The following is a 24,261-nucleotide window of genomic DNA, read 5'->3' on the forward strand; positions in this document are numbered from 1 at the left end:
TCTATTATATTTTATTAAAATGGATAATTATCATCATATTGTAATACTTATTATTGTCTTTATTATTCATAGTAATCATTGTAATAATAATCATAGTACATATGATAATAATAATATTACGTATAATTAATTCCTTGGTTCTCCAAAATTTTTCTGAAAAATACCGCCTACGGAAAACCCCTGCTTCTCCAAGTACCACCGTAATGAGCAACATTAAACTACAGTATTAGAAGGCCCAAGTATTCATTAAAAACAAGGCAGGGGTTTTATTTAACGAATAAATGTAATACTTTTTGGCTACTGTAACATTACATACAGTTTGAATATAGGAAAATAAAGCACTAGTTAAGTGATTGTTATGGGCACAGATGGAGCCTGTGTACACATTATGAAAATCACCAGACGAGTCCACTGGTTTTTGAAAAATGTATGAGAAAAAGTGTACGGAGCAACATTTTGATGTGACCTTTTCACTGTTGTGAGTGACTTTGGTCCCGGAATCTACTGCACTGCACTGGCTACTTATTGCAGAAACTGCCGCAAATATGTCAAACATTCGAACAAACAGCTTTGAACAGGAGAAGGGGCGTGTGTAAACGTGTTTATGTACTCTTGCTATATCACACACACGCACACACACACACACACACTGGTTATCATTTGGAATGGGGACCACGTTTTTGGTCAGAACTTGTGGGGACCACGTTTTTGATCAGGACTTGTGGGGACCACCCTTTCTACAGGTTGTGGAGGCATAAAGAAATGTAGGTAAAATGGCCACTGCCCAGTTAGTTCATACACATCTTTAAATCTCTGGATTGATGTTATGGGGAGCAGGTGGACATGATTAACTATACACGGAAGAAGCGTGAGCAGAGCAGCGAGTGCAGTACCAGCTACAACCCGATGAGAGGGCTGCTGTGCAAATGTCTCACACTCAAACTAACCAGTAAATATGTTTTTGGGTCAAAGCTTAAGAAACACTTAGGCATCTTCGGAATGGATCTGACTATCATTTAAAAAGGTTTCCCTTTAGGGGACCTGTTTTTTTTTTGGGTCCCCATACCGTCGGAAGTCCCCTAAAGGTGACTGTGTAAACAGAGCGATGTCCCCATTAAGTAAGCATTGCCAGAACACACAAACAAACGCACACACACACACACACACACACACACACACTAGGTGTCGTTGGAGTCACTTTAATGGTGTATTCAAACAAACAAGGCAAGGAATATTCCGGGCTACATTTAAAGCGACCTCTCTTGTCTGTTCTCATCAAAGTGAGAACGTCACCACTTGCTCTTGTCAGCCATAGAAATGCGTGTGTGTGTGTGTGTGTGTGTGTGTGTGTGTGTGTGTGCTGGCAATTCAGGCTTAATGGGGACATCGCTCTGTTTACACAGTCACCTTTAGGGGACTTCTGACGGTATGGGGACCCAAAAAAAAACAGGTCTCCGAAAGGGAAACCTTTTTAAAAGATAGTCAGATCCATTCTGAAGATGCCTAAGTGATTTTTAAGCTTCTATGTGTACAACCGCATTACGGCCTACAAAAGGAGATTGAAGGTAAAATAGTTGATTAAGAGATAATCAGCAAGACTGGTTAAATAGAATAGTTTTTTTATTTTCTTAATATTCAATGTTGTTAAAAATAAAAAAGTAAAAATAAAAGTTCAAATGAGTTTTTATTTTATTTCTGTGGTTTAAGGTAAGATAAGATAATCATTTATTGATCCCACTACAGGGAAATTTGGGTTACTTTGTTTACGTGTTTCAAATAACGGTAAAAGGGAAAATTAATTGTTAAAACTAATACATTTTTCCAAAAACAAAATCTGGTTTAGTGTTCCTTAGGATGTGTCATGACGGGGACTATGGAGCGGTTTGTTTTCCCAGGGTGCAAAGCGACTGGACTGGACAAGGCGTGTAGGTAAAGACATGATTTAATTAATTTATCAAAAGAACAAACCAAAGGCGGAGACACAAACTTAGCTAGGAACAAAAACGTAAACACGTAGCCTGAACTATGGACGTAATCAAAACACTTACTGTGTCGTGAAAAAGTCAAAAAACAACAGAGCAATGGCATGAGCACTATGGCATGGACCGTGAAATCATTCGTGTATCAAGTGTATATCAAGGGTGATGTCGCCAGGCCGACTACCTGGCAACTATGGCTTGAATTATAGTGATGTAATTATTGACAGCTGCGTGAGTCCAAACAAAACAGGTGCGTCAGTCGTGAACACATAACAGGCGAAATAATGGTCGTCATGGTGAAAAAACAAGGGAGCGTAAACAGCTACTAAGAGTCCAAAAAAACAAGAGAACAGAACCAAACATAACATGAACACAAAGACATGACAGGATGACATTTTCATAGAGCACGATTATAAAACATTATTACCTTAAAGCAGGGGTCACCAACGCAGTTCCCGCGGGCACCAGGTAGCCCGTAAGGACCAGATGAGTCGCCTGCTGGCTTGTTCTAAAAATAGCTCAAATAGCAGCACTTACCAGTGAGCTGCCGCTATTTTTTAAATTTTATTTATTTACTAGCAAGCTGGTCTCGCTTTGCTTGACCTTTTTAGTTCTAAGAGAGACAAAACTCAAATAGAATTTGAAAATCCAAAAACATTTTAAAGACTTGGTCTTCACTTGTTTGAATACATTTTTTTAAATTATTTTTTTTACTTTGCTTCTTAAAACTTTCAGAAAGACAATGTTAGAGAAAAAATACAACCTTAAAAATGATTTTAGGATTTTTAAACACATATACCTTTTTACCTTTTAAATTCCTTCCTCTTCTTTCCTGAAAACTTAAATCAATGTTCAAGTAAATTTATTTTTTTATTGTAAAGAATAATAAATACATTTTAATTAAATTCTTCATTTTAACTTCTTTTTTTTCGACGAAGAATATTTGTGAAATATTTCTTCAAACTTATTATGATTAAAATTCAAAAAATATATTCTCGCAAATCTAGAAAATCTTTAGATTTAAATGTAAATTTTATTTCAAAGTCTTTTGAATTTCTTTAAAAAAATTTAGTCCTGGAAAATTTAGAAGAAATAATGATTTGTCTTTATTAGAAATACAGCTTGGTCCAATTTGTTATATATTCTAACAAAATGCAGTCATCAAAATTCTAAAATTAATCTTAATAAGGAAAAATTACTAATGATGTTCCATAAATTCTTTTTTGTTAAATTTTTTCAAAAAGATTCGAATTAGCTGAGTTTTTCTTTTCTTTTCTGCGGTTGAATTTTGAATTTTGAAGAGTCGGAATTGAAAATAAACTACTGTATTTTTCGGACTACAAGTCGCAGTCTTCTCCACAGACCCAAACCCAAAAAGAAATATATATATATATATATATATATATATATATATATATATTTTTTTTTTTTTTTTTTTTTTTACTTATTTTATTTATTTATTTATTTTTCATATTTTGGCCAAGTCTCACCCCCGCCCAAACTACAAAAAAAAAAAAACGCGACGGTATGTTTCAAAATTAAATTTTCATTTTTTTTCATGTTTTTTCCTCTTTTGAACCGTTCATTTAAGTGTTTTTTTTCATCATTTATTCTCTACAAAAAACCTTCCGTAAAAGGAAAAAAAATGTACGACGGAATGACAGACAGAAATACTTATATATATATATATATATATATATATATATATATATATATATATATATATATATATATATATACACAGTATAGATTTATTAAAGGTAAATTGCGAAAATTGGCTATTTCTGGCTATTTTTTTTAAGTGTGTATCAAACTGGTAGCCCTTTGCATTAATCAGTACCCAAGAAGTAGTTCAAGGTTTCAAAAAGGTTGGTGATGCCTGCCTTAAAATATGATTAACATTCAGAATTTTCCATCCTTCTATATATGGTAGCTGGAGTAGCACACAACCTCATTACTGCTAAATAGCAGAAGATGCAGGATTTGCTTTAACATTTAAGTGGTAAACTTCCTATAAGAGTACAGCTGTAGTGCTGTATTCTGAGGATCATGTTATATTTAATTTGAACTTTTTTTTTTTTTTAATGGTCCTCAGTAGTCTTGTACAAATGTTTGTGAATTGTGCAAAAATATTTTAACTATTTCCCCGTGAGTCATACTAAGTCTTTTTCTCCACGGTCCCCAGTAAGTATGATCAGCACATTACTTCATCAATCCAGAGATTTAAAGGGGAACATTATCACCAGACCCATGCAAGCGTCAATATATACCTTGATGGTGCAGAAAAAAAGACCATATATTTTTTTAACCGAATTCCGAACTCTAAATGGGTGAATTTTGGCGAATTAAACGCCTTTCTGTTTATGGCTCTTTTGCCAATGACGTCAGAACGTGACGTCACCGAGTTAATACAGCCGCCATTTTCATTTTCAACACATTGCAAACACCGGGTCTCAGCTCTGTTATTTTCCGTTTTTTCGACTATTTTTTGGAATCTTGGAGACATCATGCCTCGTCGGTGTGTTGTCGGAGGGTGTAACAACACTAACAGGGAGGGATTCAAGTTGCACCACTGGCCCGAAGATGCGAAAGTGGCAAGAAATCTGCCGCCAGACCCCCATTGAATGTGCCGGAGTGTCTGCACATTTTACCGGCGATGACAGACATGGCACAGAGATGTATGGATAACCTGCAGTTGCATTTGCAACGATAAAGTCAACAAAATCACAAAGGTGAGTTTTGTTGATGTTGACTTATGTGCTAATCAGACATGTTTGGTCGCGGCGTGACTGCCAGCTAACCGATGCTAACTTGCTACGCTAATTGATGCTAACATGCTATTTACTGGCGGTGCTAAAGCAGACATGGCACAGAGATGTATGGATAACCTGCAGATGCATTTGCAACTTTATTACGTTTCCTTCCACTCACATTTAATGTAAAACAAACACTTACCAATCGACGGATTTAAGTTGCTCCAGTGTCACAAGATGCGAAAGTCCTGATCGTTTGGTCCGCACATTTTACCGGCGATGCTAACGCAGCTATTCGGCCATGCTATGGCTATGAATAGGGTCAATAGCTATTTGCTCAATAGCTTTAGTTTATTCTTCAATACTTTCATACTCCAGCCATTCGTTTCAATACATGTGTAATCTGTTGAATCGCTTAAGCCGCTGAAATCCGAGTCTGAATCCGAGCTAATGTCGCTATATCTTGCTGTGCTATTCGCCATTGTTTGTTTACATTGGCAGCACTGTGTGACGTCACAGGAAAATGGATAGTCGCATCGCAGATAGCGAATAAAAGGCACTTTAAAGATTTTTTTAGGGATATTCTGGGACCTGTAAAATTTTGAAAAAAACTTCAAAAAATACAACAAGCCATTGGGAACTGACTTATATTGTTTTTAACCCTTTTGAAATTGTGATAATGTTCCCCTTTAGAGACGTGTATGAGCTAACTGGACAGTGGCCATTTTACCCCAAAAATTGTATGCCTCCACAACCTGGTCCCCACAAGTCATGAACAAAAACTTGGTCCCCATTCCAAATTATAACCAGTATGTGTGTGTGTGTGTGTCAATAATTGTACACGTTAAAAGCCATCGACAGTCCCCCTCTAAAATCATGGTTGCTGATTATCCAAAATATTGACGAGCCCATAGAGGTCCAATCAGACAACGTCACCATGGAGATGGCGTGTGGCGAGGATCACACCAACCATCGTCGTCACTCTCACTCCGTGCAGGAAGGCGTGGCCCGTGATGCATTCACAGGCTCACAACAAACGCAGGAATTCCTGCAAGGTTCTTTTGGCTTGCCAGTTGGACTCGGGAGGAGCTTTAGATGCATATCAGGTCCTTCATATTCCTCGCATGCTTTTGTCAGCCCTTGATTGTTGTGTTGGCGCTCTGACGCCGGCACTCCACATTCAAGTCCTGATAGATGTGGTGATTGTTGTTGGCTGAGACCAAAATTTTGTGTTACTACCTTAACATGTCCAACTTGACAACTGGACCTTTGGAGTTGTGTGTTGACCAAACATTTTCTGTGCTTACGCATGCATCATTTAATTAATGGCATTATTCCAAACAAGCTATTAGCAAAAGGGCAAATTAGATTATTTTCCAAGCTTTTTAAGCCACACCCACCAAATCTTAGAAGAGATAAATGTTACGCACCTTGATTGTGTCAGGCTTGCCCCTGACAGTTTGTTTGTGTTTTAGTTTTTCCTGTGTGTGTGTAGTATTTCCTGTCTTTAGTTCCTGTCAGCGCTTTTATTTTGTCTGTTTCCTGTCTTTCTCCCTGAGTGCTGTGTCCCCTCAGCTGCGGCTGATCGGCACCTGGCCACACCTGGTGTCAATCAGCCCGCTCCTATTTAGGCCTGTCATCCCATCCAGTCAGTGCTGGATTATTGTCGATGTCACTTCCATATTGTCGCTCCTCTCGTGTCGTTTCGTGTCGTGTCATTGCAGCGTAGCGGTAAGCTATATTTCGGTATCAGTTTGTAGCCTGCTGTCTTTTGTTCCTTGCGCTCTTATTTTGTCTGTTTCCTGTGTCCCCTCAGCTGCGGCTGATCGGCACCTGGCCACACCTGGTGTCAATCAGCCCGCTCCTATTTAGGCCTGTCATCCCATCCAGTCAGTGCTGGATTATTGTCGATGTCACTTCCGTATTGTCGCTCCTCTCGTGTCGTTTTGTGTCGTGTCATTGCAGCGTAGCGGTAAGCTATATTTCGTATCAGTTCGTAGCTTACTGTCTTTTGTTCCCCGCGCTCTTATTTTGTCTATTTCCTGTCTTTCTCCCTGAGTGCTGTGTCCCTTCAGCTGCGGCTGATCGGCACCTTGCCACACCTGGTGTCAATCAGCCCGCTCCTATTTAAACCTGTCATCCCATCCAGTCAGTGCTGGATTATTGTCGATGTCACTTCCGTATTGTCGCTCCTGTCGTGTCGTTTCGTGTCGTGTCATTGCAGCGTAGCGGTAAGATATATTTCGGTATCAGTTTGTAGCTTACTGTCTTTTGTTCACTGCGCTCTTATTTTGGCTGTTTCCTGTCTTTCTCCTTGAGTGCTGTGTCCCCTCAGCTGCGGCTGATCGGCACCTGGCCACACCTGGTGTCAATCAGCCCGCTCATATTTAAACCTGTCAGCCCATCCAGTCAGTGCTGGATTATTGTCGATGTCACTTCCGTATGGTCGCTCCTGTCGTGTCATTGCAGCGTAGCAGTAAGCTATATTTCGTATCAGTTCGTAGCTTACTGTCTTTTGTTCCCTGCGCTCTTATTTTGTCTGTTTCCTGTCTTTCTCCCTGAGTGCTGTGTCCCTTCAGCTGCGGCTGATCGGCACCCTGCCACACCTGGTGTCAATCAGCCCGCTCCTATTTAGACCTGTCATCCCATCCAGTCAGTGCTGGATTATTGTCGATATCACTTCCGTATTGTCGCTCCTGTCGTGTCATTGCAGCGTAGCGGTAAGCTATATTTCGGTATCAGTTTGTAGTTTACTGTCTTTTGTTCCCTGCTTCCGTTTTGTTTTCATTCTACAAGTAACAACTTCTCTTTTCCTGCTCGCTACCCGCTAGCTTCCACGCTAGGCTCTTTTGTTTTTGCTAGCTTCCATGCTAAGCTCCATTTGTTTTCTAGCTCCCATGCTAGCTCTTTTAGTTTTGTTATCCGCCTCGTGCAAACTTTTTGTTGTACCCCTTTTGTTCTTGTTGGAGTATTTTTATTAAAAAATGTTTACCTGCAAAATGACTGCCTCCTTCTCTGCATCTTGGGGTTCGACACAAACTAACTCTGACAGATTGTTTCTAAACTGTGTCTGTAACGCCGCAGTAAAACGGCCGATCAAACAAAACAGAAGTCACCGTCATGGAACTACTAACTGCCAAAGCTTGCTCTCTAATGAGCTAAACAGACTCAATATATAAGTCACACTGGACTATAAGCCGCAGATATATAAGTAAGATTTTTTTTAAATGTTTATTTACATACCTCATTGTGTCTGTAACACGGCAGTAAAACGGCAGATCAAACAAAATAGAAGTCATCGTCATGGACCCATTAGCGGCGGAACGTAGCTCTCTTAGCAGCTAAACAGACTCAATATATAGTCACACCGGACTATAAGCCGCAGATATGTATATACTGTTTTGGAGATGTTTAGTTACATACCTTAATTATTTCCAAACGGTGTCTGTAACACAGCAGTAAAACGGCGGATCAAACAAAACGGAAGTCATCGTCACGGACCCACGAGCTGCAAAAGCTATATCGCTAATTAGCTCAACAGACTCAATATATAAGTCGCACTGGACTACAATCCGCAGATACATATACTGGTAGAGAAGTTTTTGGAAATGTTTATTTACAAACCTTACTTGTTTCCAAACTGTGTCTGTTTAACACGGCAGTAAAACAGTGAATCAAACAAAACAGAAGTCATCGTCAAGGACCCACAAGCTGCAAAAGCTAGCTCTTTAATCACCTAAACACACTCAATAACTTCACCGTGACGTTTTGGTGAAATTACTGAAGAGTTTCTAAGAGTGAAACAATACAAAAAGAATGTCGTTGTAAGTAAATAATACTAACACAGACACCCGTTAACATTTTGGCATTGTAGCTAATGCTAACAACACCAGCATCACTCCATTATTGATATCACGTACAAATATGCATGAAAACACTCACACAAAAGTTTTTTTAGGTAAGCATTGTTTTAGTTATATTGTAAAATTGCTTGAAGGGACGAATAATAATATACTTGAATTTACACTTTTCTAGCCTAAATTAAACATAGACATGTCTGCAACCTGAGGACAGAGCAGATATCCATCCCATCCATTTTCTACCGCTTATTCCCTTTTGGGGTCGCAGGGGGCGCTGGCGCCTATCTCAGCTACAATCGGGCGGAAGGCGGGGTACACCCTGGACAAGTCGCCAGCTCATCGCAGGGCCAACACAGATAGACAGACAACACTCACACTCACACACTAGGGCCAATTTAGTGTTGCCAATCAACCTATCCCCAGGTGCATGAGCAGATATATGTATATATATCTGCAAACATATATATATATATATATATATCTATATATATATATATATATATACATATATATATATATATATATATATATTTATTTATATATATATATATATATGTATATATATATATATATATAGACATATATATTATATATATATTATATATAGACATATATATTATATACATATTTATATATGTATACGTATATACATATATATATATGTATGTATGTGTGTGTGTATATATGTATGTATTTATATGTATGTATATATGTATTTATATGTAAACATTTATTTGTAAATCGTGAGAGATTCCAGCTCACAACCGGAGGACTCTCTCTCTCTCTCTGTCTCTCTCTCTCTCTCTCTCTCTCTCGATCTCTCTCTCTCTCTCGCTCTCTCTTTCTTTCTATCTGTCTCTCTCATTTGCATATAAACACGCCCTTAATTCCCCATATAAGGGCACAATTCCGGCGGAGAAGCCGCACATCAAACACACGGAGAAAACACAAATTCGTATTATCCCGCGGGGGTAATACATAATGTCAAAACGTAAGTTTAAGAAAGGGGGGGACTGCTGAGGTAGCCTAAAGCGTTCAAATAAATAACCGTCACTTGGGGCAAATAGGTCTACAGGGTGGTGAAATTCTCTCTCTCTCTCTCTCTCTCTCTCTCTCTTTCTCTCTCTCTCTCTCTCTCTCTTCCCCTTGGAAGTGATTTCTCTCTCACACATGAACCATGTTTGTTTGTTTATGTTTGAACACATGAACTTATGTTTGTCTTGTGAGAGATTCCAGCTCACGACCTGAGGACTACCCCCTCTCTCTCTCTCTCTCTCTCTCTGCCCCCTTTCCTCTCTACCCCCTCCCTCTCTCCCTCTGCCCCAGATAATGCATAGCACAAAAGAAGTATATAAATATATAATAAGATGGAAGGGATGCTTCCTCCTGTACTATAAATAACTCGCTCACACTGCGTGTTGCTAAGGCTGGTTCTCAGCAGCCGCTCTTTCCCTCATCCCTCACTCCGTCACTCACTCCCATCACTCCTGTCACCGGAGGCTCTCCTCCAGTGACAACCAGTCCTGTGAAGCGATGACTCGTTCGCCCTCTCCAACATTTCCCGCAGTGTTTTGGTTGCTAAGTGTTACACTGACTCCTCTAAAAAGATGGCGGACAGGAAGGTCGGGTGAGGATGAGGATGTCTTAGCCAAGCGTGGCAAGCGTGGCCCCTGCTCCACCTTCAAGTAGGCTTAGAGTTCTCCACGAGTGTGGAGGTCAAACGCTCTCCTAGGAGGCAGCACCACCTGCTGGCCGGTAGGAGTTGTTTCACCCTGATTGACACGCAGCTCGTGTGCTTTCCAGAAAAGCGAGGCCAGGGAGGAAGAAGATGGAGGAGCGAAGGACCTCCCTGAGGAAGACGTGCGCGCCAGGATAGACGAGTACAACTCCCGAGTGTCCGAGAATGGCATGACGCTGGTAAGTCGCTTTATGTCGCGCCTCATGCAACACTCTGCAATTGTTTTGGTTTTTCAACTATGACCCATATTATTCTTTATGAGAAATAATGCTAACTCAATGTTGGGTTATTCCCAACCAAACTATTGTGTTTATAACCCAAAACTTGGGATATGCTAAATTAATGTTGGGTTATTCCCAACCAAACTATTGGGTTGAATTATTTAACCCAAAAGTTGGGTTATTCAACTAAACTCATTGGGTTGAATTATTTAATCCAAAAATTGGGTTATTCAACTAAACTCATTGGGTTGAATTATTTAACCCAAACGTTGAGTTATGCTAACTCATTGTTGGGTTATTCCCAACCTAACTATTGGTTTGAATTATTTAACCCAAAGGTTGGGTTATTCAACCAAACTCATTGGGTAAAATTATTAAACCCAATCGTTGAGTTATGCTAACTCATTGTCGGGTTATTCCCAACCAAACTATTGGGGTAAATTATTTAACCCAAAAATTGAGTTATGCTTACTCAATACTGGGTTATTCCCAACCAAAGTATTGGGTTGAATTATTTAACCCAAAACTTGAGTTATGCTAACTCATTGTTGGTTTATTCCCAACCATACTATTGAGGTGAATTATTTAACCCAAAAGTTGAGTTATGATAAATCAATCTTGGGTTATTTCCAACCTCACTATTTTGCTGAATTATTTCACCCAAAAGTTGAGTTATGCTAACTCACTGTTGGGTTATTCCCAACCAAACTATTGGGGTGAATTATTTAACCCAGAAGTTGGGTTGTTCAACTAAACTCATTGGTTTGAATTATTTAACCCAAACGTTGAGTTATGCTAACTCAATGTTGGGTTATTCTCAACCAAACTGCTGGGTTTACAACCCAAAAGTTGAGTTATGCTAACTCAATGTTGGGTTATTCCCAACCAAAGTATTGGGTTGAATTATTTCACCCAAAAGTTTAGTTATGCTAACTCATTGTTGGTTTATTCCCAACCATACTATTGAGGTGAATTATTTAACCCAAAAATTATGATAACTCAATGTTGGGTTATTCCCAACCTCACTATTTTGCTGAATTATTTCACCCAAAAGTTGAGTTATGCTAACTCACTGTTGGGTTATTCCCAACCAAACTATTGGGGTGAATTATTTAACCCACAAATTATTTCACCCAAAAGTTGAATTATGCTAACTCAATGTTGGGTTATTCCCAACCAAACTATTGGGTTGACAACCCAAAAGTTGAGTTATGCTAACTCAATGTTGGGTTATTCCCAACCAAAGTATTGGGTTGAATTATTTCACCCAAATTTGAGTTATGCTAACTAATTGTTGGTTTATTCCCAACCAAACTATTGGGGTGAATTATTTAACCCAAAAGTTGAGTTATGATAACTCATTGTTGGGTTATTCCCAACCTCACTATTGTGCTGAATTATTTCACCCAAAAGTTGAGTTATGCAAACTCACTGTTGGGTTATTCCCAACCAAACTATTGGGGTGAATTATTTAACCCAAAAGTTGGGTTATTCAACTAAACTCATTGGGTTGAATCATTTAACCCAAATGTTGAGTTATGCTAACTCAATGTTGGGTTATTCCCAACCAAACTTCTGGGTTTGTACCCCAAAAGTTGAGTTATGCTAACTCAATGTTAGGTTATTCCCAACCCAACTAATGTGTTGAATTATTTAACCCCAAAGTTGGGTTATTCAACTAAACTCATTGGGTTGAATTATTTAACCCAAACATTGAGTTATACTAACTCATTGTTGGGTTATTCCCAACAAACTATTGGGGTGAATTATTTAACCCAAAAATTTAGTTATGCTAACTCAATATTGGGTTATTCCCAACCAAAATATTAGGTTGAATTATTTAACCCAAAAGTTGGGTTATTCAACTAAACTCATTGGGTTGAATCATTTAACCCAAACGTTGAGTTATGCTAACTCAATGTTGGGTTATTCCCAACCAAACTATTGGGTTTGTACCCCAAAAGTTGAGTTATGCTAACTCAATGTTAGGTTATTCCCAACCCAACTATTGTGTTGAATTATTTAACCCCAAAGTTGGGTTATTCAACTAAACTCATTGGGTTGAATTATTTAACCCAAACATTGAGTTATACTAACTCATTGTTGGGTTATTCCCAACAAACTATTGGGGTGAATTATTTAACCCAAAAATTGAGTTATGCTAACTCAATATTGGGTTATTCCCAACCAAAATATTAGGTTGAATTATTTCACCCAAAAGTTGAGTTATGCTAACTCATTGTTGGTTTATTCCCAACCATACTATTGAGGTGAATTATTTAACCCAAAAGTTATGATAACTCAATGTTGGGTTATTCCCAACCTCACTATTTTGCTGAATTATTTCACCCAAAAGTTGAATTATGCTAACTCACTGTTGGGTTATTCCCAACCAAAGTATTGGGGTGAATTGTTTAACCCACAAATTGGGTTATTCAACTAAACTCATTGGGTTGAATTATTCAACCCAAACGTTGAGTTATGCTAACTCAATGTTGGGTTATTCCCAACCAAACTATTGGGTTGACAACCCAAAAGTTGAGTTATGCTAACTCAATGTTGGGTTATTCCCAACCAAACTATTGGGTTTACAACCCAAAAGTGAGTTATGCTAACTCAATGTTGGGTTATTCCCAACTCAACTATTGTGTTGAATTATTTAACCCCAAAGTTGGGTTATTCAACTAAACGCATTGGGTGAATCATTTAACCCAAACGTTGAGTTATGCTAACTCAATGTTGGGTTATTCCCAACCAAACTATTGGGTTTACAACCCAACATTGAGTTATGCTAACTCAATGTTGGGTTATTCCCAACCCAACTATTGTGTTGAATTATTTAACCCCAAAGTTGGGTTATTCAACTAAACTCATTGGGTTGAATTATTTAACCCAAACGTTGAGTTATGCTAACTCAATATTGGGTTATTCCCAACCAAACTATTGGGTTTATAACCCAAAAGGTGAGTTACGCTAACTTAATATTGGGTTGTTCCCAACCCAACTATTGGGTTGCGCAATTTAACTCTTCTTGACCCAATATTTGGTTAAAAATGATACATTGTACTGCTGGTTTGCCCTATTCCTTCCCAACTTCTGATCAGAGTTGTTTTTATTCCATTAAAATATACCCAAAACCCAGATATGAGTGACATTTTTAACAAGAATATGTATTTATTTGACAGAACAACAGAAACATCGTCCAGAAATCGGGTCACTTTACTCACTGTCTTTGTGTGGGTGTCCCGCAGGCGTCTGACGGCTCCTACACGGGTTTCATCAAGGTCCACCTCAGGCTCAGTCGGCCGGTCACGGTTCCGGCCCTGGACGCCGGCAGCCCCGTGGGGGTTTCGGGAGGAGGCCCCGACGGAGCGCCTTCAGAGGGCCAAGACTGCGTCCAGGGCGAGGACCGGACGTCCTTCTACCTGCCGTGCGACTGCGTCAAGCAGCTGCACATCAGCTCCGCCACCACCACCGGGGAGGTCATCCAGGGCCTGCTGAAGAAGTTCATGGTGCTGGACAACCCTCGCAAGTTTGCTTTGTACCGCCAGACGCACCGCGACGCTCAGGGTGAGGGACGGAGGACCGGCGGAGCGCGGGAAGAGCAGGGATAACCCGTCTCCTGTTCCTCTCTCGTCAGATCTGTTCCAGAAGCTTCCTCTGTGCGAGCGTCCTCTTCTTCTGAGACTCCTGGCAGGACCCGACCCGCAGACGCTCAGCTTCGTCCTCAAGGAGAATGAAACTGGAGAAGTGGAGGTGAGGAGCCACCAAAACATCTATAAGAAACAGAGATAATGATAGTCTTTATACAAACCCCATTTCCATATGAGTTGGGAAATTGTGTTAGATGTAAATATAAACGGAATACAATGATTTGCATTCATTTTCAACTCCTATTCAGTTGAATATGCTACAAAGACAACATATTTGATGTTCAAACTGATAAACATTTTTTATTTTGAAAATAATCACTAACTTTAGAATTTGATGCCAGCAACACGTGACAAAGAAGTTGGGAAAGGTGGCAATAAATACTGATAAAGTTGAGGAATGCTCATCAAACACTTATTTGGAACATCCCACAGGTGTGCAGGCTAATTTGAGAACAGGTGGGTGCCATGATTGGGTATAAAAACAGCTTCCCAAAAAATGCTCAGTCTTTCACTAGAGGTACACCCCTTTGTCCACAACTGCGTGAGCAAATAGTCAAACAGTTTAAGAACAACGTTTCTCAAAGTGCATTTGCAAGAAATTTAGGGATTTCAACATCTACGGCCCATAATATCATCAAAAGGTTTCGAGAATCTGGAGAAATCACTCCACGGAAGCGGCATGGCCGGAAACCAACATTGAATGACCGTGACCTTCGATCCCTCAGACAGCACTCTATCAAAAACCGACATCAATCTCCAAATGATATCACCACATGGGCTCAGGAACACTTCAGAAAACCATTGTCACTAAATACAGTTGGTCGCTACATCTGTAAGTGCAAGTTAAAGCTCTACTATGCAAAGCGAAAGCCATTTATCAACAACATCCAGAAATGCCAGCGGCTTCTCTGGGCCCGAGATCATCTAAGATGGACTGATGCAAAGTGGAAAAGTGTTCTGTGGTCTGACGAATCCACATTTCAAATTGTTTTGGGAAATATTCAACATGGTGTCATCCGGACCAAAGGGGAAGCGAACCATCCAGACTGTTATCCACGCAAAGTTCGAAAGCCAGCATCTGTGATGGTATGGGGGTGCATTAGAGCCCAAAGCATGGGTAACTTACACATCTGTAGGGCACCATTAATGCTGAAAGGTACATACAGGTTTTGGAACAACATATGCTGCCATCCAAGCACTGTCTTTTTCATGGACGCCCCTGCTTATTTCAGCAAGACAATGCCAAGCCACATTCAGCACGTGTTACAACAGCATGGCTTTGTAAAAAAAGAGTGCGGGTACTTTCTTGGCCCGCCTGCATTCCAGACCTGTCTCCCATCGAAAATGTGTGGCGCATTAAGAAGCGTAAAATACGACAGCGGAGACCCCGGACTGTTGAACAACTGAAGCTCTACATAAAACAAGAATGGGAAGGAATTCCACTTTCAAAGCTTCAACAATTAGTTTCCTCAGTTCCCAAACGTTTATTGAGTGTTGTTAAAAGAAAAGGTGATGTAACACAGTGGTGAACATGCCCTTTCCCAACTACTTTGGCACATGTTGCAGCCATGAAATTCTAAGTTAATTATTATTTGCAAAAAGAAAATAAAAGTTTATGAGTTTGAACATCAAATATCTTGTCTTTTTAGTGCATTCAACTGAATATGGGTTGAAAATGATATGCTTATCATTGTATTCCGTTTATATTTACATCTAACACAATTTCCCAACTTATATGGAAATGGGGTTTGTACCCGGCGGCAATTCAAAGAAATACGGTATGTCATTTTAGCAATATTAATTGGCCCTGCGATGAGGTGGCGACTTGTTCAGGGTGTACACCACCTTCCTCCCAAATGTAGCCGAGATAGGCTCCAGCGGGGACAAGCGGTGATAAATGGATGGAGGGATATTGATTCATAAATGCTGAGAGAGAGCTTTACATCAATCAAACCTTCATTTATATTGTACTTTTCGTACACAGGCAAGTGGCAACACAAAGTAAATTACAAAGTAAAAAATAGCAGACTCACACACATTCTCGCATTTCTTACCTTCTTGAGACCTCTGAAAAATGCCTACCTCTTTAGCACCACCCTTTCAAGATGTATAAATATTTGTATTTACAACATTAATAATATATAAATACTATGCAAATATAAAAAAGGTAAGCTTTTAGTTATTTCATTTTTTTGTATCTGTGTTGGCCCGGCGATGAGGTGGCGACTCGTCCAGAGTGTACACTGCCTTCCGCCCAAATGCTGCTGAGATAGGCTCTGGCACCACCCGCGACCCCAAAAGGGACAAGCGGTAGAAAATGGATGGATGGTTTTTAATCTTTATTATTTACTTCAAGTTATGACGATATATCTCTTTATATATATATATATATATATATATATATATATATATATATATATAGAGATAGATAGATAATGGTTGCATAGAAGCTCCACAACGGTCACAAAGGCGGAGGAAGGCTGCAGCAAAGATGGGCCCCCAATTGTCTGGGTCTCCATTCCATTGGACCCTGGCCTTCTCTTTGCCAAGAACAGTGTGGTGGCTGTCTGAGTAATACTATGTTTGTTTGTATTGAAAATAAGTTATAACATTACCTAAAATGAGTAATACTACATTTGTTTGTTTTGAAAAGAAGTTATAACATTGCCTAAAATGAGTAATACTACGTTTGTTTGTATTGAAAAGAAGTTATACCCCTTAAAGTGAGTAATACTATGTTTCTTTGTATTGAAAAGAGGTTATACTCCCTAAAGTGAGTAATACTACATTTGTTTCTATTGAGACTACGTTATACTCCCTAAAATAAGTAATACTGCGTTTGTTTGTATTGAGAATAAGTTATACTCCCTAAAATGAGTAATACTATGTTTGTTTGATTTGAAAAGAAGTTATACTCCCTAAAGTGAGTAATACTACGTTTTCTTGTATAGCTAATACGTTATACTCCTTAAAGTGAGTATTAATACATTTGCTTGTATTGAAAATAAGTTATACTCCCTAAAGTGAATAGTACTACATTTGCTTGTACGGTATAGCAAAGAGGTTTTACTCCCTAAAGTGAGTAATACAACGTGTGCTTGTATAGCACAGAAGTTCTTCTACCTAAAGAGAGTAATACTACGTTTGCTTGTATTGAATATATGTTATACTCCCTAAAATGAGTAATACTGTTTGTTTGTATTGAAAATAAGTTATACTCCTTAAAGTGAGTAATACTACATTTGCTTGTATTGAAAAGAGGTTCTACTCCCTAAAATGAGTAATACTGCGCTTGTTTGTATTGAAAATAAGTTATACTCCCTAAAATGAGTAATCCTACATTTTTTTGTATGGAAAATAAGTTATACTCCCTAAAGTGAGTAAAACTATGTTTTTTTGTATTGAAAAGAGGTTCTACTCCCTAAAGTGAGTAATACTATGTGTGCTTGTATCGAAAGGATGTTTTACTCCCTAAAGTGAGTAATACTCTGTGTGCTTGTATTGAAAAGACGTTCTACTTCCTAAAGTGAATAATACTACGTTTGCTTGTATAGCTAATACGTTATACTCCTTAAAGTGAGTAATAATATGTTTGTTTGTATTGAAAATAAGTTATACTCCCTAAAGTGAATAGTACTATGTTTGCTTGTATAGCAAAGAGGTTCTACTCCCTAATTTGAGTAATACTATGTGTGCTTGTATTGAAAAGCGATTATACTCCCTGAAGCAAGTAATACTACGTTTGCTTGTATAGCACAGAAGTTTTTCTTCCTGAAGTGAGTAATACTATGTTTGCTTGTATTGAAAATAAGTTATACTCCCTAAAGTGAGTAATACTACGTTTGTTGGTATTGAAAATAGGTTCTCCTTTCTAAAGTGAATGGTACTACGTTAGCTTGTATTGAAAAGAGGTTCTACTCCCTAAAGTGAGTAATACTACGTTTGCTTGTATAGCACAGAAGTTCTTCTCCCTAAAGTGAGTAATACTACGTTTGCTTGTATTGAAAATAAGTTATTTCCCTAAAACAAATAATTCAATGTTTGTATTGAAAAGAGGTTCTACTCCCTAAAGTGAGTAATACTATGTGTGCTTGTATTGAAAAGAGGTTATACTCCCTAAAGTGAGTAATACTACGTGTGCTTGTATTGAAAATAAGTTATACTCCCTAAAATGAGTAATACTATGTTTGTTTGTATGTAAAAGATGTTATACTCCCTAAAGTGAGTAATACTGTGTTTGTTTGTATTGAAAATATTTTCTACTCCTAAAGTGAGTAATACTACGTGTGCTTGTATTGAAAAGAGGTTCTACTCCCTAAAGTGAGTAATACTACGTTTGCTTGTATAGCACAGAAGTTCTTCTCCCTAAAGTGAGTAATACTACATTTGCTTGTATTGAAAATAAGTTATATTCCCTAAAATTAGTAATTCTATGTGTGTATTGAAAAGAGGTTCTACTCCCTAAAGTGAGTAATACTACGTCTGCTTATATTGAAAATATGTTCTACTCCCTAAAGTGAGTAATACTACGTGTGCTTGTATTGAAAAGAGGTTCTACTCCCTAAAGTGAGTAATAGTATGTGTGCTTGTATTGAAAAGAGGTTCTACTCCCTAAAGTGAGTAATAGTATGTGTGCTTGTATTGAAAAGAGGTTCTACTCCCTAAAGTGAGTAACACTACGTGTGCTTGTATTGCCTCTGCAGTGGCATGCGTTCTCCGTCCCGGAGCTGCAAAACTTCCTGGTCATTCTGGACAAGGAGGAGTCTGAGCGCGTGCGAGCGGTGGAGTACAAATACAGCGTGTACAGACGCAGACTGCAGCACGCTCTGCAGCACCAAGAACAGCACCTTGACCCCTGACCTCGGGCCACGCGAGGTCAACGCAGGGAGAGACTAAAACGCGATCCCAAGAGTTTGGAGACGAAGACCTCCTTTCTCCGCATGTCCACACCTTCTCAGGACGCACAGCAACCCTCAGGCGGCCATCTTGGGTAGGGCGTTTGGAGACTCTGCAAGGGGACAAGGAGCCGACCTTCTTCTTCTTCTCCTCCTCCTCCTCCCGCTCATAGAACCTTCCAGGCCTCAGGATGCCGAGCAGGAGGCACAATCAGACGCGCAGGAACAAGGTTTCTCCTGCCTGAGGATTGGGGAGTGACACAGGTGCAAGGAAAAGAAAACGATCATTTATTTCCTTGCCATTTCATCCCACAGGTCACATGACCAACCTCCGTAAGTGTCACATGACCAACCTCCGTGTCACATGACCAGCCTCCGTAAGTGTCACATGACCAACCTCAGTAAGTGTCACATGACCCACGAAGCCTTTCACAACCTCCTTTTTTGAACGCAGAGGGTTTTAAATGTTTAGACGGGTTTTACCACAGCGATGTGCGATACCGCCGATTTTCTTACCGATGTGATACCAAGTAAAATTCAGGCTGGCATCGAACTTGTCTGAAGTTGTGTGTCTTAACAGATTATCTGAAAAAACAACAGTAAAATGTAGGAAAAAAGAGCAAAGAATGTCAAATTTAATGAGAGAAAGGTCATTTTTTGGGGGGGAATAACAATAATAGTAATAGTTATAAAAATGCTTCCCCTCCTTAAAATGTAAACACAATTTAGTTGGTTGATTAAAAAATGTAATAATACTATTTATATGAATTAATTTGACAAATGACAACAATAATAAACATTTGAATGTGTTAACATTTTCAAACAGGCAGAATAATATTCAATTAATCAACTGTATTATTATTATTATTTTCAGTTATTATATGGGGGGAAAAACATAAAAAATGTAAGAAAAAAAGAGCAAAAAAAATTCATATTTAATGAGAAAAATATGCATTTTTTTAGACTAACTATAATAATAATTTGTATTATTATTATTCAATTAAAAGTATAAAAATGCCCAACAAAATATGAACACAATTTAGTTGGTTGATGAAAAAAAATGAAATAATACAAATTTATGAATTAATTTGACCAATGACAACAATAATAAACACTTAAATATGTTAATATTTTCAAACAGGCAGGATAATGTGCAGTCAAACAACTATTATTTTTTTAAATTAATTAATTAATGTTGTATTATTTTGGACAACGTTTGAATAACAGACTGTAGGGAAGGGGTTCACACGGCCCCATGAGTTGATCATTTGGCAATGCAGTCTGCTGAAAATGACTGAAAGCTCCACTCTCCATAGCGACCGTGGTCAAAGTTGGAATCGTCACAAAACTGCATTTCAACATAGTCAACAGTCTGCTGCCACCTGGTGACGTAAGCGGATCACGCGCCCCCTCAATTTGTCACGTTTCATGTGTCAGGTAAATTGCAACGAATGGCAGCATATTAATCCTAATTTACTGTTAATATGATATCAAATATTTTGATAATATAGAATATCCACCTAACCGCGGACATATCGAGCATAAAATGATATTTTACTTGGTATCATTACTGTCGATATTTGTATCGACCTGCCCTCCTTTTGTTTACATTCAAAAATTCTAGCTTCGCGGTTAGCATACGTCCTCTTACCGCATGTGGTGCATGGTTAGCTATTCCTGCTCCTCGGGGGAAGATACTTAGAAGAAACGTTGTTTATTCGCCGCCGCGGAGGTGCGGGTTTCTCACTCGGAGGTGGCTTTGCACTGTGGGGGGACGTTAGCCACGCGTTGTCACGACAGTGTTTAAAAGATTTGTAACGTTTGTATCATCTGGATCGCACAACCCTATGGTAGGGAAGGTGTTTATACGCCCCCGGGTGGATCTCGCGTAAGAGGAAGAGTGGGTAAGGGGTCGATCATTTTGCAATGCAGCCTGCCGAAAAGGATGGAAAGCGCCAACTCGACTTTGCAACTGACGCCACGGTCAAAAAACACATTTTAGGATATTCAACCCCTCCCCAAATTTGTCACGTTTCATGTGTCAGGTAAATTGCAACAAATGGGAGCATACTAATCTCCTTCCTAGCGTACATGCTAAATTACGGTTAATATGATTTCAAAAAAGATTTGTAACGTTTCTATTTTCTGGATCGCACAACCCTACGGTAGGGAAGGTGTTTATACGCCCCCGGGTGGATCTCGCGTAAGAGGAAGAGGGGGTGAGGGGGTCGATCATTTTGCAATGCAGCCTGCTGAAAAGGATGGAAAGCGCCAACTCCACGTGGCAAGTGACGCCGCGGTCAAAAAACACATTTTAGGATATTCAACCCCCGCCCCACCTCCCCAAATGTGTCACGTTTCATGTGTCAGGTAAATTGCAACGAATGGGAGCATACTAATCTCCTTTCCTAGCGTACATGCTAATTTACGGTTCATATGATATCAAAAAAGATTTGTAACGTTTCTATCGTCTGGATCGCGCGACCCTACGGTAGGGAAGGTGTTCATACGCTCCCGGGCGGATCTCCCGTAAGAGGAAGAGGGGGTAAAGGGGTCGATCATTTTGCAATGCAGCTTGCCGAAAAGGATGGAAAGTGCCAACTCGACGTGGAAACTGACGCCGTGGTGAAAAAACACATTTTAGGATATTCAACCCCTCCCCACCTCCCCAAATTTGTCACGTTTCATGTGTCAGGTAAATTGCAACGAATGGGAGCATACTAATCTCCTTTCCTAGCGTACATGCTAAATTACGATTAATATATCAAAAAAGATTTGAAACGTTTCTATCGTCTAGATCGCGCAACCCTACGGTAGGGAAGGTGTTCATACACTCCCGGGTGGATCTCGCGTAAGAGGAAGAGGGGGTAAAGGGGTCGATCCTTTTGCAATGCAGCTTGCCGAAAAGGATGGAAAGCGCCAACTCGACGTGGCAACTGACGGCGCAGTCCAAAAATTTTTTTTAGGATATTCAACCCCTCCCCTTGCCCTCCTCCCCAAATTTGTCACGTTTCATGTGGCAGGTAAATTGCAACGAATGGGAGAATACTGATCTCCTGCCTAGCGTACATGCTAATTTATGGTTAATGTGATAGCAAAAAACATTTGTAACGTTTCTATCGTCTGGATCGCACGACCCTACGGTAGGGAAGGTGTTCATACACTTCCAGGTGGATCTCGCGTAAGAGGAAGAGGAGATCTCGCGTAAGAGGAAGAGGGGGTAAAGGGGTCGATCATTTTGCAACGCAGCTTGCCGAAAACGATGGAAAGTGCCAAATCGACGTGGCAACTGACGCCGCAGTCAAACATTTTTTTTAGGATATTCAACCCCTCCCCTTGCCTTCCTCCCCAAATTTGTCACGTTTCCTGTGTCAGGTAAATTGCAACGAATGGGAGAATACTAATCTCCTGCCTAGCATACATGCTAATTTATGGTTAATGTGATATCAAAAAACATTTGTAACGTTTCTATCATCTGGATCGCACGACCCTACGGTAGGGAAGGTGTTCATACGCTCCCGGGTGGATCTCGCGTAAGAGGAAGAGGGGGTAAAGCGGTCGATCATTTTGCAATGCAGCTTGCCGAAAAGGATGGAAAGCGCCAACTCGACGTGGCAACTGACGCTGTGGTGAAAAAAAACACATTTTTGGGTTTCGTCACGCTTCATGTGTCAGGTAAAATGCGACATACCAATCCCTTCTTACTGGATCTTAGTCTAGTCCACAACTCGATTGAGAAGAGTTCTATCGGACTGTCGGCCATTGAGCCCCACTCCCACGGAGGACTTTTAGGGTCAGTGGTCTGACTAGATCCTCGGACCTCGGTGTATAATCCTTGGGTGGAACCGCGTCGCATCCTCACGAAAACTACGGAACGTGGCGAGGACTCTGAAATAGTCCCGGTCACGGTTTAGGACTTCACGCTTGGGTCAAGTACCGGAACCTGTACCTCGTCCTCCCTGCTTTTGCTGTGCCGTGGAAAATCTACTTGAGGCGGTTTGTCGTCGCCACAAAATATTTTTGTTGGGTTTTTATTGGAATGTTGTGAAAGGGAGGCTTTTCGGAGCCGATCCTGCAGGCAGTGCCTTGGGTTTTTGGTCCCCGGGTCCACAGTAGGGAGCCCACACCTGCGTGCGCTCCTGCACGGGTGCCTCAGCGTCTGCGTGCAAAAAGGTTTGCATGTGTGAAAATGTTGGACTCTGAACATTTTATTCCCATTTTCCCGGCGGTCTTTGAACGCTCCGTTTGTCCTTGCAACAATGTTTGTGTGGCCGAGTTATTTATGAGGAGTTAAAAGAAGTGTGCCACCTATGTGGATGCAGGTGTGTACTCCTGTGGAATCTCTTCTGACTGGAATAAATGAAAAATGTCTCTAAAGCCGTCTTGTGGTTTGAAGTCTTTTATTTTTGTTTTTAACGCTACACAGGAACACATTTTTTTATGTTTTTTACAAGAAATCATTTCAATCTGTCAAATGTATTGCAAAAGAAAGAAATCAGTTAAAATGCACCTTTTTTGACATTGGAGGCCACATTTAATGAGTTGGTGCACTACCTAAAATGATTTGACAGGCCACTATAAAATGACCTGTAAGGCCTCCTTAAATGTGGAGTAACATTAAAGGACATGGCATGACGCCATAAAATGACTTTGAAAGCCACAATAAAATGACATAGAAGGCCATAAATATGGTCCGTCACCTCATTTTAAAACGGCCTTCAATGTCATTTTATAGTGGCCTGCCCTATCATTTTAGGTGGTGCAAAATGTCATTTAATGTTGTTTTTTAATTTGGCCTTCAGATTCATTTTATTGTGGCCCGCCAAATCATTTCATGTGGTTCACAACATTTAATGGGGTCCGGCGCGTCATTTTAAGGTGGTCTTCAATGTAATTTTATTGCGGCATCATGCCAAATAATTTTAGGTGGTGCAACACATCATTTAATGTCAACTTCCACATTTAATGTAGCCTTCAGTGTCATTTTATCATGGCCTGCCTTATTATATTATGTGGTACACTCATTTTCATGGTTTTTAACAAGAAATTATTTCTGTCCGTCAAATTTATTGCAAATGAAAGAAATCTGTTAAAATGAATTGGAGGCCACAATAAATGATCTGGTGCACTACTTAAAATTATTTGGAAGGCCACAATGAAAT

General features: G+C 39.7%; 1 protein-coding gene across 1 annotated transcript in view; it reads left to right on the forward strand.

Annotated features, from left to right (window-relative positions):
• The window catches only part of LOC133569960 (ras association domain-containing protein 5-like), a 29,011-nt gene extending 5,531 nt beyond the window's left edge, over positions 1-23,480 (forward strand). The window contains exons 2-5 of the mRNA XM_061922522.1: positions 10,396-10,509; positions 13,803-14,121; positions 14,192-14,307; positions 18,908-23,480. Of these exons, the coding sequence (XP_061778506.1) occupies positions 10,396-10,509; positions 13,803-14,121; positions 14,192-14,307; positions 18,908-19,063 (705 nt within the window). The 3' untranslated portion in view covers positions 19,064-23,480. The remainder of the gene's footprint in view (positions 1-10,395; positions 10,510-13,802; positions 14,122-14,191; positions 14,308-18,907) is intronic.
• The last annotated feature ends 781 nt before the right edge of the window (positions 23,481-24,261 follow it).

Source organism: Nerophis ophidion, linkage group LG16 (genome assembly GCF_033978795.1).
Source record: "Nerophis ophidion isolate RoL-2023_Sa linkage group LG16, RoL_Noph_v1.0, whole genome shotgun sequence".
Classification (NCBI taxonomy): domain Eukaryota; kingdom Metazoa; phylum Chordata; class Actinopteri; order Syngnathiformes; family Syngnathidae; genus Nerophis; species Nerophis ophidion.